Below are 17,739 nucleotides of genomic sequence, written 5' to 3'. Positions count from 1 at the left end.
ACATTCTCATCAGGACTGCATGTCCCTGCTGGTTTAAATTCAGCCCAGACCAGTAAAATCCAACCCTAATAGTCATTACCCTCTAATAGTTGCCCAAAACGACTTTGGTGATCTCAGTCAAGTGAACAATTGTTTCACTTCACAAACACCCCACACCATCACCAATGGCCCTAATCTACTTTCTCGGGTGGCAGGGTCAAGCAAAGAAGCCAAGGCTTGAATTGCCCATGGAGAATGATCTATCCTCCCAGTAGGGTGACCAGACAGCAAATGTGAAAAATGAGGAAGGGTGGGGGGGGGGGTAATAGGAGCCTATATAAGAAAAAGACCCCAAAATCGGGACTGTCCCTATAAAATCATGGTCCCCCTACCTCCCACCCCGGTCGCCCCTCAAAGCACTAGGGGGGAAGCCTGGCTAGGCGGGACCTGTCCTGGGGATAAAAAGCCTCCCCCTCCTCTCCCCACACCTAGGTGCCTGACAGCTCCCTCCTCCCCGGCTGCAGCTCAGACCCAGCTCTGCTCCTGCCGCCCACAGCCACCCCCACGGGAGCGCCTCACGCCCAGCCCCCGGCCCCCTCACACACATTGCCCCGCGGGGCTGGAGGCAGCAACGGGGCGGACTCCTGCTCCCCTTCCTGCTCGCGGGCAGACAGGTACCAGCCCGGCTCGCGGTTGATAGTCCCGGCGGGTCCCGGCTGCTGCATGGTGCCCCGCGCACCGAGCCACGAGAGCCGCTCAGTCCCGAGCCCACTCTCGAGGGGCGGGAGTTGGGCGGTGCCTCAGGCCGGACTGGAGCCGCCCCTTAGGGCCGGCCGGGGGAGGCGGCGGCGCCGCCTGATGCCGTCACACACCCGCCATGACGTATCCATGCGCCCGAGGAGAGAGCGGAGACATCGGCGCGCGCGCGCTGCGGGAGCCCGGCATGAGGTGAGGGGCGGGCAAGGCTCGCAGCCCGGCCGGGGGGGGGCGGTTAGTGAGGAGGCTACGGGGCCCCTGTGGGGGAAGGGCTGGGCCCTGGGTGTCTGACTGAGGGGAAGGGGCGGCCCCGCCCCACTCGGAGCAGGAGGCTGTGGCGCCGTGAAACCGGCGCGCCGGTCCCGCTGGCTGAGGAGCGAGCCCGACCCGCGGGTTACCCGTTCTGGCCGGTGCCCGGCGCGGGCTGCGGAGAGACGCCGAGGTGGAAGTTCACGGTCTTCATAGCTCAGCTGCCCCGCCGCTGCTGCTCGCCACTGGAGCGTGACCGCCCTGAAGCCCTCGTTCGCTCCCCACTGTGCAGGGGGTTGTTCGCGCCCCTCTCCGCCCGGCCCCTGGAAGCGCGCTAGGGCGGTTCTTCTCCGTGTGCTCTCAGCTCCCAGCTCAGGACAGGTTCATACGCACCCGAACGAGGCTGCAGCGCCTACTGCAAACGGGAACGTTTAGTTGTTTAAAAAAGTTTCCATTTGAATCAAGTTCAGGGATCCATTTGTTAGTCCTTTGGGCCCCAGTTGATCTGCTCTTGCGCCTCTAAAACAAAACTGGACCCACTGGTCCAGAAAACCTGCCTGTCAAACAGATTCAAAAAGGGGAGGCTAATGTAGTCAGTCTCTCTTTAAGGTTCAGTGTAAGGCACGGTCCACTTAAATTAAATTGACCTAGCTACTGGTGCTCAGGGCTATGGAAAATGTATGTGCCCCAAGGGCTATAGGTAGGTTTGACCTAACTGCCGGTGCAGACAGAGGTAGGGCATTGGAAAAATGGTTCCGTTGACCTGATTACTGGCTCTTGGAGGGATGGATTAACTATATTGAAAGAAAACCATCTTACATTGATAAAGGAAGCATCCACACTACAGTAGCTGTCATATAAACATGCCCTACAACATAATCAGGGAATTAATTCTGCAGATTGGTCCTTGAAGCAAGACCAGCCTACTTCTGACCCAGTTCAAGTGCAGCCTCAAGATAGAACAGTTTATCTGACATCAATTGTTTTGGAGGGAGACTAGCAACAGAAAATTCTTCAGTTACTTTGAATTTAGTAAAATAAAGGCCTTAGTATACCATCAGAAGAACCTTGAACTGAATCCATTTTCATAGTGGCAACAAATGCAGATTATGGAGCTAAGGAATTACTGATTCTTTCCTTGGTAGAGAAAGAAGACAAACGCAAAAGTTGAATGTTTTGTATCTTTCAGATTAATTTCAAGGCAAGCCTTTTAGGAGTGAATTACTTGTCATATGAAGGGGACTAAAGAAAGCATGAGTGATTGTATTCAGGACTCCATTAGAGAAGAAAAATAGTCTTTCCAGAAAAACTTAAGATCAGTCTTCCCAAAATAATGTTGCCAAATAGAGTTCCAAATGGAAACAGCATCCAGACCCTCTGAAATTCTGAACTCGTCCAATGAGGAGTAGTAGCCACATTAACTGAGTAACTAGAGAGCATAAGCCACCTTGAATGGGCTTTCCAGGAGTATTACTTAAATCAGGTTTCCTACAAAGGGGCAGTCTAGTGGAATGGGGCAAGGTGAGGAGTGAAACAAAGAAACTTGTATGACCCCACATCTGTTTCCGTTTCTGTGACACTTGGAAAGACCTCTACTTCCACCACCATATGGTAACTCTTTGTACAGCTGGCCTTCCTAGCAGTTGATGTATCTAGCCCCAGAGGCGAAGGCACCAAAGTCTGCTGGAGTAGGGTTATATATATAATTTTTGCACTCAGCTTAAGCTGTGAGAGCACATACACTCACCAGTGCCTGTCCAGTCTGAACACTGGGGAGCCGTTGGTGAGTGAAAAGGGGGGCAAAAAATTAAGGTAAAAGATGCACAGGAAGAGGATAGAAACACGAAAGGTGGTAGCAACTGCATGAGGGCAGAACAGAAAATGAGGGTGCACAGGGTGTGGATGGCTTTTTATCACCACCAAAAAATCAGCTGTTTGACTTAAGAGCAATACAAATAAGACTTGCATCCAAACAACTGACTGCCATCATGGGAAGACTTACACAATGAGAGACAGCTCTCAGATACTGTACTACAGTAATGAGTGCACTATGAAAACCTAGATAGAACTAGTGTCAAGGGATAGCCCTACCTCTTCCTCTTGTAAAACCAATAATAGCCTCCTTTTGTATATATTGAATGGGGAGGTAGAGCAGACAGAAAGCAGTAGCCCTTAGGGGAAACACTCAAAGACAAAAAGAGATTCCTGTTCCATTTCAGGTTACCTTCCCATAAATGAACGAAGTCCCTGCAGAGTGGTTCCACCCACCAGCAACTGCAGTCTGGCTACCAGTGCTCGCTGATCAGCTTTATAAGAGACAGCAAACAGATCTAAACACATTTGTCTTAATGGGAGCATCATCAAGCCCATCAATCGCAAGTACACTTCACCTTTGTGTATGGGTATGAGGTGATTGTCCACCATTACTTAAAATTGGTTGAGATGTGTTTTTTGGCCATGTACAAGGATATAAATTTGTAGTCTAATTCTCTATGAACAATAAATGTTCATGTTGTGCATTTACTTGATACAAACAAACTTTATTTAGTGAGAATTGCAAATCCATGTGACTTGCAGTATTTTTTTTTAATGGAATGATTACATAATGTCTATAAAAAGAATAATTTCCCTTCTAGGATTTTGTGGAGATTATGTGGATACTCTGCTAGACTACTGAAAACTAAACTTTTTAGAACAGCTCCATCAAATACATCATTTCCAGAAGTTTGGTTACTGCTGGTACAGTATTTTGAAAGAGTACCTGGATTTTTTTGGGTAGTTCAGAGAAACAGTTTCTTTACAATGCCTGAAATTCTAGAAAATAAAGCTGATATTGAACTATATTCACCTCATCCTGAAGTACGTGGAATGACAACACTTGACAGAGCAGCTTTCAAAAGGACAATTGTTGTTCCAGTTCTAAAAGTGAAAAAAGTAGTAATAAACAAATTGTTAAAATCCCTCAAACATACAACACTGCAGCGCCCAGGTCTGAAGCGAGTGATTGATGATCCAAAAGATGAAGACAGTAGACTTGTTTTGTTGGATCCTCATAAAATATCAGCAGAATATTCACTGGGAGAATCTGAACAAGAAATATTAAAGCAGTTGAGTATTGACCCTCAGGTGTCCAAGTATAACTTAGAACTGACTTATGACAATTTCAAGACTGAGGAAATCTTACGAGCGGTGCTTCCTGAAGGTCAAGATGTCACCTCTGGATTTACTAGGGTTGGCCATATAGCTCACTTGAATCTTAGAGATCATCAGCTATCCTACAAACATCTGATTGGTACGTACAACATTCACACTCAAATAGCTTTGGGAGAAGCGTATAATTGGATAAGTCATTTTAACAAGTGCCTGAGCTAGAGATGATTATTTTGCACAGGGAACCTTTTGGGAACCCTCATTGTTTTAAAATTCTTACCTTAAACAGACTTTTATTAAAAGTGAATGCTTAGGTTAAAGGGCACTGGATCAGGCTTTTTTATGTATAGCGAACTTGAAGTTAATAGTAGTCTATTGACCTCACTGGGCATTGGGTCAGGCCCTTTGCATCTAGCAAATTTCAAGTTAGGCCCATTAAGTTCAACTCCTTTATGGCAGGGGAGACCAAGATCAAAACTGTAACATTTTATTTATACAGCAGCCATAGCTTACTGCTCTAGTCCACCCTTTGAACTAATGTTACTAGCTGATCTGGGTACCAGTAGAATCACGTTGATATGGGAGTTGAATCGGCCCTCTAGATAATAATTTATTATGTGTATTACAGTAGTGCTGAAATGCCCCAGAACACTTGAGGTGAAGTGACTTACCTAAGGTCACATGGCAGGTCAGTAGCAGAACTAGGTCTCCCGAGTTCCAGACCAGTGACCTACTCACTAGAGAAGCAGCTCCTAAATTTTATTGGTTCACGTACCATCACCTTAAATGGTGAAGTGACTGGGTGGAACATCAAGCTCACAAATTACAGATTGGGAATCTCTGCAGTAGACAGTACTCTCTCCCTGAAGCACAAGAGCCTTCACTGGGAATCTAACCCTCTTTTCAGTGTAAAATATTTGCACTAGGAGTTCCCTGTGACACAGTGGCACTAGTGGAAATAATTTATAGCACACTGAATGATTTCACGTGTAAGTCATTCTATAGGTAGTTTGCTTTTTTAAAATACAACTCAGAATTCCTGTCTTATCTCTTACAGAATTTAAAGATTTAGCAACATTTAGCAGTTGAATATTTTTATCCCTTTCTTGCAGGTCAGGTTATAATTGACAAGAATCCAGGAATCACCTGTTCAGTAAACAAAATCAATATTATTGACAACACTTATCGAAATTTTCAAATGGAAGTGCTAGCTGGAGAGGCCAATATGATAACAAAGGTACATTTTTCCTATTTTCTCCTGGCACAGCTAGTCAGACACACAGAATGCAGTTGAAGTGGAAGAGTAGATGTGATGGAAAGATATCATAAAACTTAAATCTTGTCCCAATCCCACCCCTGGCCCAGTATCTCAGTACTTAGGAGTCCTGTGTGTGTTCTGTGCCCCAGTCTACCATGAATGAAATCACAGCCATGTTTACAAGATCTTTATAAGGATATTCCTAAGCATTATTTGAACTTGTATAGCCTAGGTTTCATTGAGTGTCAGATAAACTATATTCAAAGTCAGGTAAAGTAATGGACTCTTACAAAGTTACTAGGTTGGCGATTAATCGCACTTAACGCATATGATTAACTCAGATAGTGATTCATCACAGTTTTAATCAGGCTGTAAACAATATAATACCAATTAATTTTTTTCCTGCATTTTCAAATATTGATTTAAATTACAGCACAAAGTACAAAGTGTAGACTGCTCACTTTATTTTTTATTACAAATATTTGCATTGTAAAAATGATAAACAAGAGTATTTCAGTTCATCTCAAACAAGTGCTGTAGTACAATCTCTCATGAAAATGCAACTTACTAATGCAGATTTTTTTTTGTTAAGTAACTGCACTCAAAAACAAAACAATGCAAAACTTTAGAGCCTACTAGTTCATTCAATCCTACTTCTTGTTCAGCCAGTCCCTAAGACAAATAAGTTTGTTTACATTTACAGGAGATAATGCTGCCCGCTTTTTGTTTATGTCACCTGAAAGTGAGAACAGGCATTCGCATGGCACTTTTGTAGCCGGCATTGCAAGGTATTTACGTGCCAGATATGCTAAACATCCGTATGTCCCTTCATGCTTCGGCAATCATTCTAGAGGACATGCTTCCATACTAATGATGCTTGTTTAAAAAAAAAAAGTTAATTCAATTTGTGACTGAACGCCTTGGGGGAGAATTGTATGTCTCCAGCTCTGTTTTACACGCATTTACACGCCATATATTTCATGTTGTTGTCTTGGATGATGACTCAGCACATGTTCATTTTAAGAACACTTTCGCTGCAGATTTGACAAAACGCAAAGAAGGTACTAGTGTGAGATTTCTCAAGATAGCTACTGCACTCAACCCAAGGTTTAAGAATCAGAAGTGCCTTCCAAAATCTGAGAGGGATGAGGTGTGGAACATGTTTTCAGAAGTCTTAAAAGAGCAAGACTCTGATGCGGAAACTACATAACCTGAACCACCAAAAAAGAAAATCAACCTTCTGTTGGTGGCATCTGACTCAGATTATGAAAATGAACATGCGTTGGTCCACACAGGTTTGGGTTGTTATCAAGCAGAACCTGTCATCAGCATGGACGCATGTCCTCTGGAATGGTAGATGAAGCATGAAGGACATACGTATCTTTAGCGCATCTGGCATGTAAATACCATGTGATGCCGGATGCAACAGTGCCATGCGAACGTCTGTTCTCACTTTCTGGTGACGTGAACAAGAAGCAGGCAGCATTATCTCCTGCAAATGTAAACAAGCTTATTTGTCTGAGCGATTGGCTGACCAAGAAATAGGACAGACTAGACTTGTAGGCTCTAAAGTTTTACGTTTTATTTTTTGAATGCAGTTATTGATGTACATAATTCTACATTTGTAACTTCAACTTTCATGATACAAGTACTGTAGTGCAATCTCTGAGGTGAATTGAAAAATATCTTGTTTTTTACAGTGAAAATATTTAATCAAAAAGTATAAAGTGAGCACTGTACACTTCATATTTTGTGGTGTAATTGAAATCAATATATTTGAAAAATGTAGAAACATCCAAAAATATTTTAAATAAATGGTATTGTTGCTTAATCGTGATTAATTTTTTTAATCACCTGACAGCCCTAAAAGTTACTAATTTAGAACTTAGATTCCCTTCCCCTTCCAAAAAAACCCAAAGTATTTTTACATTGTTAAATACATTTGGTGTAAGAAAATAAGGTAAGTGCTTTGGACTCACTTTGCGTAGTGTAGTGCCTGGAGCAAAGGCTGGGACTTAGATGCTGTTCCTGTGTCTAGCACTGACTGACTGACCTAGGCAAGAGATTCTGTGCCTCAATTTCCCCCTTCTGTAACACTGGTAGATGTTTTATGACCCTTAGGTGAAAAGCACTATTTGTCTGTACATAGAAAGTACTATTAATTTAACTGGGTTGTTGAGGCTTAGATGGGAGTTAAGGCAACAATTACTAATTTGGCAATTCCTTTTTTTAATATAATTTTTTTTTATTTTGTAAACTTTAAATAGGTTTCCTCAGAAACATAATTGAATAGTTTAGGCATGTAGAGCTGGCAAAATACACAGATAGAAAGCATTTTAATCAGATCAACCATCTGATTTCATTCAAGATTACAAGGTGGCATTAGCTCATAATTAAGCATATTTGAGCTATGTTTCTCTACTACAGGAGTTCTTGCACTGTGGGTATGAGAGTGTAAAATAGTTTTGTATTATATGTCTATTGGCAATGCAAATAGTAGTGATTCTTTGATTAATCATCATAAATTACTTGTCAAGCTAGCACAAAAAAAAATTTCAGATCGGAGAGGGGAACGTGTGAGGCTTCCTGGAGGTACCCAGCGTTGTAAGGCACCTTGCTACCACCTACCCATATCGTGAGGAATGCTTGTCTGTGCCTGCCTGGGGATCAGCTCCCCAACTCCACCTGCAACACAAGCACTCCCCTCTAGGTCTCGCAGGCCCCACTTTTACTCTGAAGGTTAGCAATAGGCACACCCCAATCCTCTAGCCCTCAGACTGTCTCCCTGGACTTTCCAGCCCCTGGTCCACTGCACACTTGCAGTACTGACAGATTCACTGCTTCCAAAGGAACAGTACACCCCAGCTTACCATTTCTGATCACCACTCTGCTTAGCACACAGCACTTAGATATGTTGATAGTGCAATCAAGTATAAGTTTATTTAACAAAGTATAGTAATAGCAGTAAGTAGTATTGGAAACAAATGATTACATATAAAATAACATAGCCTAGTCTTAATTAACAAGATACTCTCAGGCGTAGTAGAATATTGCTCACCCAAAATCCTTGCAGCACTGTCACAGCCAGGCTGGCTGTGACCCTTCTTTCATGAGAGAAGTATGCTGTCAGTTTGCCTCCCAGATGAAGGATTCATTGTGTCCCCCCACCCCTCCAGTATACCAGCCCAATCCTTCATCTTTATTCATAAACACGACTCCCTCCCCTTCTTCTCCCCACCCCAGCTGTTTGTTTAATTTTGTAAGTTTCCTTTCTTGTAGATTTTGCAATCTCTCACTTTGCAACTGGCTTAGTATGCAAATAGGCATACTGCATGGGGCATACAATACCCAAATGGCCAGAGAGGGAGATAAGTGTCTGTTACCTCCTGCCTAAAATGAACATTTTTGAGGTTTGTCATGCCCTGGGGCCTGCCTTAACTTCAAGACCATAGGAAAATAATTTTCAGTAGAGATACATAACTCAAATATTATCCATTCAGACATTTAGCAATGATTATGGTGACCAGAGGGCTACTGGCTCAAGGTAGAAATCTCCCATATCAGCCTTTGGTAAACTATTATACGTATATCCAACCTTGGGGATGCCTGTAAAACCCTGTTTACCCTTTGTGCCCTCTGCCAGTTGGCATCAAGGCGTCCTTGTGTCACAGAAGTAAAGGAGGTTTTATATCACTACCTCACTTCAGTAATCATTGGTACACTCCAAGGACTTTAGGCATCTCAAACTTCTTGTTTGATGGGAGTCGGTAACCAGGACTATGCTACCTGTGAAGGCCAAGTGCAATACAGTTTCAGAGTTTGTAGAACTGGCTACCAGTAGCTGAATTTGATCCACCACTGCCATATTCGCATTTTCATCCTGTTATTTATTGTGGATTCTAGAATGAGGAGGATTTGAGGAATCTTTCTGAAACCAGCTACTAATAAAGCAATTATCAGCCAGTCACAAAGTCCCTGAAGGGACTAATTTTTTTAAATGGTCATGTTAAGCTGTTGCTTTTTTCCCCACCTGGTGCTTTACATATGTCAGCTGCCTGAATTGACTGACTGAAATATTCCTTATTTGGCCACAGAGGACCATTTAATGGCCCTTTTATAGAAAGAGTTGGGCTGGGAAAGCCAATTGGCTTTGAAGATGTTTTCAGATTAACAGAATGCTTATTATATAAGATCAAGATTCACTTGTCCTATCAGTGGCATGAACATCAGTGTTCCCATTACATTTTACTAAAATGTTTAATAAATTGATTGTTTAAATATGCGTGTATGTCTGGAATCTAAATATAGGTGGTTTAAACAAATGTCTTGAACTTTTTTCAGACTAGAGAAAACTACATCACCTATGAATTTGACTTTTCTAAAGTCTATTGGAATTCCCGTCTAAGCACGGAACATGGCCGTATCATTGAACTTTTAAAGCCAGGTGATGTTCTATTTGATGTCTTTGCCGGGGTTGGGCCTTTTGCCATTCCAGCTGCAAAGAAAAAGTGCAGCGTATTTGCAAATGATCTCAACCCTGAATCCTACAAATGGCTTCTACACAACTGTAAATTAAATAAAGTGGACAAAAAAATAAAAAATTTCAATATGGATGGTCGGGATTTTCTTCTGGGGCCAGTTAAAGAAGAGCTAACCAAGGAACTGTCACTTCTGACAAAAGAAAGGAAAAACACTCTGCACATAGTCATGAATTTGCCAGCTTTGGCTATCGAATTTCTAGATGTTTTCAAACATTTCTTAGATGGAAAGCCGTGCAGCACTGACCTCCTTCCCACAGTGCACTGTTACAGCTTCTCAAAACATGATAATCCGGCCAAAGACGTTCAAGAACGGGCTGAAGCTTTTCTGGGAACTTCTTTAGAGGGACGCTGTTCTACTCATCTGGTGAGAAATGTTGCACCAAATAAGGAAATGATGTGCATCAGTTTCCAGATCCCAGCTGAAGTGCTGTTCAAGAAGCAGTGTACTCAGGAAGGTAAATTAAAGTCCAATGCTGGAAACTTTAGGGCTTTTCAGCTGTATACTTGAGAAAAAAAGACTGCATTTGATGGATTTAAAACTAGAATTCTCTCTGAGCTATGGGGCTGATTCTAGTCTCATTTAGTGGTGTAATTCCAATTTGTTAGTCCTAATTTAGATCCCCTCCTGCACTAAGGAACACACAGGCAGACCCTTGTGAAGTCAGTTGTAGAATCAGGTTCTATTAACTTTAATTGGAAAACTAGGAATTTCTACGTGAACTTCAGTTGAGTTCAGTAGAGTCAGGCTTTAGTCCCAGTAAGGTTAATGGCGTTGACTCATCACCTGCTTACCTTCCACCCTCCTCCTCTGACAGCTTTGACACTGGACTCTTTGTCCTGTTCATTGAAGTGCCACAAGTCATGTGTGTGTTATAGTGTAGAGACTTTGTCTTGTGTAGAAATGTATTAAATGTTAATGTATTACTTTCTGAACTTTGTTCCAGAGAGTCCTGTGGAACCAGCCTCTAAACGTCTGCGCCCAAATGAAGACTCTCCTGAAGAAAAACTGACTAGTTAAAAAGACTAGTTAATACAATTTTGGTTACTTTGTGCAAGAGAGCTAGGTTGGAAAGCTGCCCTCAAGTCACTGAAAGCAGAATGGATTTGCCCCCATATGCCAAGAAAATGTCATAATTTTTTTTTGTTTTTGTTTTGTGAGCACCTTGCTCCTGTGCATTTTTTTTTTAAATTCCAGGATCAGTAACTAGACAGGATCATTTATTTTATTGCAGAGAATATTAAACTTTTTATTTTCTCATGTTATGTGTTAGTTCTATCATATGCATGTTGTCCGGGGGAGCAGGTGGGGGAATGTTCAGGGAGGGTGTGATAGCACAAAGATTGTGAATGTTTCCAGGTGTAGCTTTATTTTGGGCATTTGCAATGTATGGCAAGACATTTTTATTGTAAATGTTTTAGATTGGACAACATGGCCCATTCTATTTTTGAAGAACTTTTCTAAGGAGAATTGTAGTTATTGTTACGGAAGGCCAGCTGTATTTAGAATCATAGAATATTAGGGTTGGAAGAGACCTCAGGAGGTCATCTAGTCCAACCCCCTGCTCAAAGCAGGACCAACACCAACTAAATCATCCCAGCCAGGGCTTTGTCAAGCTTGGCCTTAAAAACCTCTAAGGATGGAGATTCCACTACCTCCCTAGGTAACCCATTCCAGTGCTTTGCCACCCTCCTAGTGAAATAGTGATTCCGAATATCCAACTTAGACCTCCCCCACTGCAATTTGAGACCATTGCTCCTTGTTCTGTCATCTGCCAGCATTGAGAACAACCTAGCTCCATCCTCTTTCGAACCCCCTTCATTCTTCTCTTCTGCAGACTAAATAACCCCAGTTCCCTCAGCCTCTCCTTGTATGTCATGTGTCCCAGCCCCCTAATCATTTTTGTTGCCCTCCACTGGACTCTCGAATTTGTTCACATCCCTTCTGTAGTGGGGGGACCAAAACTGGATGCAATACTCCAGGTGTGGCCTCACCAGTGCCAAATAGAGGGGAATAATCACTTCCCTCGATCTGCTGGCAGTGCGCCTACTAATACAGTCCAATATGCCATTGGCCTTCTTGGCAACAAGGGCACACTGCTGACTCATATCCAGCTTCTCATCCACTATAATCCCCAGGTCCTTTTCTGCAGAACTGCTGCTTAGCCAGCAGTTTGTGCAAGCAGAACTGGGCTCTTTCACGTGCAGACAGGTTTGGTGCTTACATGTACTGGATTTGCATGAATGAAGAGTGCATGAACACACAAACAGTTTTTATGTAAGCAAGACAGCTTTTTGAAAATTTGACCGAAGGTACAAGTAAACACACGTACCTGTGCCACTGTAATGATAAATGGTATCACCACCCAACTGATATAGTGAGGTTTTAGAGAACTCTGTACTTACTAAAGCTTGAAAGACTCCGCTACCTACTAAGTGGCCATTAGTACCCAACACAAGTGATTTAGTTTTGCTTCAGTGCAAGCTTGTGGCTAGGGCACTGAACTGGGATTCATAAATCCCAAGGCCAGAAGGGACCATTGTGATCATTTAGTCTGAACTCCTGTGTAACAGGCCATAGAACACCTCCAAAATAATTCCTTTTGAAACTAGAGCATATCTTTACAAAAAAATCAATTTCTCAATCAAGATTTAAAAATTGCCAGTGATGGAGAATCCACCACAACCATTAGTGAATTGTTCCAGTGGTTAATTATTCTCCCTGTTAAAGGTATGCCTTATTTCCAGTTTGGATTTGTCTAGCTTCAAATTCCAGCCACTGTATCCCAGAGATTTAAGTTCACTTGCTAGGTGACCTTGGGCAAGTCATTTAATCCCTCTTATTTACACTGTATATGTTAAGTGACCCAGCACACTTTAGGATCGTTAGCACTTATTTGAGTACTGCTCTTATCTTTCCAGTTCATGTTTAAGTTGTCGCATCATTTTGTTCACAATAAATATTTGCATATAAATGAAGTACTTGAATTTAGGCATATCCAAGGCTAGATTTTCTGAATACTGAGTACAAAACTGCACCCGCAATTACTGCTTCTGCACTCATATTTAGAAACTGGACATAAAAATCGCCAGTTAAGTATCTAATCATTTGCACATGTTCTTAGCATGGCTGCTTTCACATTTATGACCAGACAGCTAAAAGGATACAACTCAACAAGTGGAAGGAATTACCTGGGAAACCAAAGCAAGTGCTTCTCTAATGTCATCCTGTGTGAATTCACAAGTACACGTTCACATCACTATGCTTGTACACAGTACAGCCAATCTATAATATGGTGCAAAAGTATGGAACTTGCCCAGCTGCCTTTCTACCGCCACTGCAGAAGCTTATGTTTAATGTTAACTGTTCTCCTACAACCAGTTCTCTCTTGCTTCATGTGCCTTCCTTATACACTACCTGTAGCAAGGCTGTCACTTTCTTGTGATACCAACCCTCCTTTCCTCTCTCTCGAAAAAGCCGACCAGCTGGTTTTTAACAGCTTTTTAAGATAAAGTTGAAAACTTTACTTCATCTCTACCTAGACTAGGAACTCTGGTTCTATTCCCCAGTCAAAACTGCTTTCACTTCCTACGCTCCCCTTCAGATGCTGGTCCATGTCACTTCCCCGCAGTCAGGCTAACCGCCTCAAACTACCCAAGACCCAGCTAACCTTTGCTGCTAGTTAAGCTTGCTGTCTAGCTTGTGCCATCTGTTGGCAGAGGCTGATATTCCTCACTCTGTGGCTTTGTTCTCATCCCCAGTCTCCAATTTAATCTGTTACTTTAAACTCTATCATGCATATAGCCAACCCAGTCTTTGAAGGGCATTAGCCTCTCTTTCCCCCCCCCACCCCCAAAATAAGGATTGCATTAATAGAGGAAAGTTTGGAACTGAAGTTCATTTATCTCAGTTTATTAAAAGTAGACAAATTTAGTCATGATACAAAAGTACTTATTAAAGTGATAGCCACCATTATGTTTTAACTCTAGCTCTCCCCTAAATAAAAAAAGTTGCCTAGACCCATGTCTATAACAAAATAGATACAGCTCATCTTCTCCTTGGCCAGTTCCTTTTCCGTGTAGTCAATGCATTTACCTGATTCAATACAGAAGTAAAACCTCTGCTGACTGCATACCCCTAGTTGTCATATACCACCCCAGACAGGGTGTCAGCAAACAACTACAACCCATACTCAGTAGGGACCTATCCTGAAAGAAACCTTTCCTGAACCCCTCTTTTGGCCTTCAAACAACCCTCCAGCCTCTTCAAGCTCATCATAAGCAGCAAGCTCCCCACAGACCAGGACACACCAACTCAAAGCAGCACCAGACCCTGCCAGAACAACAGATGCAAAACCTGCAGAGACACCTACACTGTTACAATGATCAACACCCCCCCACACACAAACATCTTTCAAGATCCAGGGATCCTACACATGCCTATCACAACATGTGGTGTCCCTCACCCAGTGCACTAAATGCCCCAACAACAACTATGTAGATGAAATCAGACTATCACTACAGTCTCGAATGAAGTCACACAGGAAAACTTTAAAAGACAAACTCCATTGCCCGTGGGTGAACACTTCACAAAGCGCTCATTACATCTCACCTATCAATCCTCATCCTCAGAGGAAACCTGCACAATCCTTTCAAAAGATGAGCCGAGGAGCTTAAATTCATAACTTTGCTAGACACTAAAAATCACAGATTGAATAGACACACTGGAGTTATGTAACTCACTAATCCCCCCCCCCTTTTTTTTTGTTCGGACTACAGGGGTCTTAATGGGCCACTTCACCTTGTATGGTCCCTTAGAATATATGTTAACTACTTATGCTAAACTATCCGATCTTTCATTTAGCTGTGACACTTACCTTTCCCAGACTTGAAGAAGAGCTCTGTGTAGCTCGAAAGTTTGTCTCTCAGCAACAGAAGTTAGTCGAATAAAAGATACTCCCTCACTCACCCTGATATCCTGGGACCGACATGGCTACAACACTGCATACCTGGGAAAGGACATTCCTGAGGTTAATGTACAGGCCGGGGACCCCGCCCCCTCTGCAACTGTTTCTAAGGCTATGGCTCTGTTAGCTTGCAGCGGCTAGTGGAGCAGCTCTAAGCCGATGGGAGAGAGCTCTCCCCTGGGCTTAATGACTCCAGCCCAGGGGTGGGCAAAATACGTCTAACATTTCTGTCTGGCCCGCCAGGCTCTTTGGCTGCTCCCTCGCGATCCCTGAGCGCCTGGCTGCGCCGCTGGCCAGGAGCCAACTATGGTAAGTGCTTCCCGGCCAGAGCCTGCACCTCGCACCCCCTCCTGCACCCCAGCGCCAAGTCAGAACCCCTCCTGCACCCAAACTCCTTCCCAGACCCTGCCCCCCCATCCCCTGCCCCAGCCCGGAGCACCCTCCTGCACCAAACTCCCTCCCGGAGCCCACACCCCTCTCCTGCACCCCAACACTGCACCAGCCCAGACCTCCCTTCTAGACCCCACATCCCCTCCATTAATAGAGTAGAAATGTGCAGCTTGTGATGACTTACCAAAAATCCATGGAGTGGCCCCCCTGCAAAAATTATTGCCTACCCCTGCTCCAGCCCCTGCAAGGGGAGAAGTACTCCCGCCGACAGAAGTGCCAGTGTGGACAGCGCTAAATCGGCATAAGTTATGTCACTCGGGGATGGCTATTTCACACCCCTGAGCAACATAAATTACGTCAATTTAAGCTGGTGTGTAGTCTTAGCCTAAGATTTGTGGCAGCAGCAAGCTGTGGGGCAAAAAGTATCCAGATAGGCCTATGGGAATGAGAGAAAGCAGTAGGAGACTGGAGGTGGATGTGCCTGCCCTGAGAAACTTCTAAACTGGTGGTGCTCAAACTTTTCCTCTCACGCCCCACCCCTCCCTCTTACCTGTAATGGAACGTGTCTGCGCCCTTCCTCACCCCCCCCCAAAGGGCCAGCGCGGAGCTGGGGGCACAGCAGGACTGGGTGGCACTCTTTCCCGGGCCCCACCGTGCTCCCCGGATGTTCCTCTGTGATCCACTGTGCAGTGCACCCCACAGTTTGGGGACCACTGTTCTAAACCATCACAGAAAACTTGCTGTGCTTAATAAAGGAGCTGTGTTGGGGGAGCGGGGGGGGGGGGAGGGGCCACAAAATGATGAAGCAAAAGGTTTGTTGCATTTTTTTCTTTAGCCTTCTCCGGTTAGAACCACTTGAGCTAGTAATGATGCTCCACTTAAGCAACACAGGTGAAGGATTCTTAGGGACTTTACTGCCACTTTCTGGACAAAGGTAACATGAGGAGTGACATCAAATATGCCTAATATAGGAGTGATGTCAGCACAGCTCCACGTTTTCTTGTCTCCCACCACGGACATTAGGAAACAAACCCACTCGTCTAAGCTGGAGAAAATAGTTTTATGGGAAAAAACCATAGGTTTGAATATTGACTCAATGTTATAATCAAAATGGCATTTAAATGCTTGTGCAAATAAAACCCTGCAATAAGAGTAAAACCACAAAATTTAATAAAAAGTCTGGTTTTATTTTAAAAAATTTACAAGTCTCTTTTTTAAACCTCAAACATCCATAGCTGAATTATTCACATCTTCCATTAGATGTGGCTTATTGCTTCAGCCCCTCTCAGCAAAGTGCCACATGACTAAAGAGTTCCCTCTCCACAAAAATGTATCCACCACTTTACAAAGCTCTTGTGCAGACTTAAAAAAAAAAACTACTTTAGTAAAGCCAGCTGTGCCTAAGTATTTTATATATATATGAAAAAGGTGACAGCAGGTTAAGGATAGTGCAGATGGCAGCAGTTTCACTGGAAGTTTGCTTGAGTTGCTCCAGTCCAGTGCCCACTGCTCACAGGCCGGTGTATGCAGGCTAGCTGGGATGCCAGAAAAGCCCACTGAAAGCATCCTGTAGGGCTCGGTGACAAGCAAGGGAGGAAGTGTAGCCCCCAGCAAGATCCTGTGGAGAGGTAGCTCGGACATGGTTTAGATATCTAAAAACAAAGAGAAACATTGTTTTAGGCCAAAACCAAATCATCAGATATACTGTGGGAACCTCAAGGAGTTTTGTTTTGTTTTTTTAAAGTTCCCACCACTGAAAACTTTTCCAGCTAGAAACTATAGGGATCAAATATATTTAGCTTCTCCCATAATTGTTCAATAAGCAAAGTATCCTGAATGATTTCTAACATACTTAAAGCACAGATTATTAGAGTCAGACCACATATAAATATATGCCTGTATTTTGTAGAGTCTCATAAAAGGTAGCTTTCTAAAAGTGTTACTGATTAAATAATACAAGATAATGTGCAATGTGGCTTGTAAAGTTCAGAAAACAAGGGTTCGAAGACCTTGGACACATTTCAGAGGCCGTGCACCTGATGTGCTGGAAGAAACAGCCCATGTGTGTAGAACAGTGCCATGGCACACCTTGATATACCTTTCGTTATTTTGAGGCACACCACATTGTCACCAAACGAACTCATGAATATTCAGGAGCCAATCCCAAACAAGGCTCCCAAATGTATTGGGTAGGAGGATTTTGGCCCCTGCAGCAGAATTTCTCACCCCTACATCTGCTCATCCCAAGCCCAGCAATGAATTCTGTCCTCCAACCTCCAAATCAATCCTGTGTCCCAGTCTCCAAATCAGTTCTGCCCCATAGCCACCATCAGTTGCATCCTCACCCTCCACCAGTCCAGCCCCCACCTCACCCCAATTCTGCCCCCCATCCGCACCAGTTCTACCCCTCCCAACTCCCTTACCTCACACCCATCCCCCAGTTCCACCCCCC

At 43.5% G+C, this 17,739-nt stretch overlaps 3 protein-coding genes across 12 annotated transcripts in view; 1 reads left to right on the top strand and 2 right to left on the bottom strand.

Annotated features, from left to right (window-relative positions):
- SLC38A6 (solute carrier family 38 member 6) overlaps window positions 1–884 on the bottom strand; it is a 50,249-nt gene extending 49,365 nt beyond the window's left edge. For 4 of the 8 annotated variants that reach the window (XR_005597571.1, XR_005597572.1, XM_039534669.1 and 1 more), the window contains exon 1: window positions 585–827. Coding sequence is in view for 5 of the 8 variants with exons in the window: in XM_039534669.1 (XP_039390603.1) it covers window positions 585–704 (120 nt within the window). In the remaining 3 variants the exon portion in view is untranslated. Of the gene's footprint in view, window positions 1–584; window positions 831–851 lie in introns of those variants that run through there. The other 4 variants (XR_005597570.1, XM_039534665.1, XM_039534666.1 and 1 more) reach the window with 4 other exon arrangements.
- On the top strand, window positions 812–11,196 carry TRMT5 (tRNA methyltransferase 5). 2 transcript variants are annotated; one of them, XM_039534663.1, is made up of 6 exons: window positions 812–927; window positions 3,204–3,363; window positions 3,621–4,276; window positions 5,247–5,371; window positions 9,734–10,388; window positions 10,878–11,196. In XM_039534663.1, exons 3-6 carry the CDS (start codon window positions 3,787–3,789, stop codon window positions 10,949–10,951), a joined length of 1,344 nt encoding a protein of 447 aa, XP_039390597.1. In that variant the 5' UTR covers window positions 812–927; window positions 3,204–3,363; window positions 3,621–3,786; the 3' UTR covers window positions 10,952–11,196. The 2 variants fall into 2 exon arrangements, with proteins under 2 accessions (XP_039390597.1, XP_039390596.1); XM_039534662.1 differs by lacking the exon at window positions 3,204–3,363 and having other exon boundaries at window positions 842–927.
- Window positions 11,197–16,453: 5,257 nt separating this feature from the next.
- Window positions 16,454–17,739, bottom strand: part of MNAT1 (MNAT1 component of CDK activating kinase) — a 184,194-nt gene continuing 182,908 nt past the window's right edge. For both annotated transcript variants that reach the window (XM_039537739.1, XM_039537741.1), the window contains one exon: window positions 16,454–16,939. In XM_039537739.1, the coding sequence (XP_039393673.1) occupies window positions 16,754–16,939 (186 nt within the window). In that variant the 3' untranslated portion in view covers window positions 16,454–16,753. The remainder of the gene's footprint in view (window positions 16,940–17,739) is intronic.

The sequence above is a fragment of the Mauremys reevesii genome, linkage group 4 (genome assembly GCF_016161935.1).
Source record: "Mauremys reevesii isolate NIE-2019 linkage group 4, ASM1616193v1, whole genome shotgun sequence".
NCBI lineage: Eukaryota > Metazoa > Chordata > Testudines > Geoemydidae > Mauremys > Mauremys reevesii.
The sequence above is the reverse complement of the archived record's forward strand: the minus strand, read 5'-3'. Positions and strand labels throughout refer to the sequence as shown.

Excerpts from the sequence above, each read along its gene's own strand:
- TRMT5 (XM_039534662.1), top strand. The coding sequence starts at position 857 with ATGACGTATCCATGCGCCCGAGGAGAGAGCGGAGACATCGGCGCGCGC. Across the intron at positions 4,277-5,246 it reads ATCCTACAAACATCTGATTG|GTCAGGTTATAATTGACAAG; the intron begins GTACGTACAACA and ends CCTTTCTTGCAG. Across the intron at positions 10,389-10,877 it reads GAAGCAGTGTACTCAGGAAG|AGAGTCCTGTGGAACCAGCC; the intron begins GTAAATTAAAGT and ends ACTTTGTTCCAG.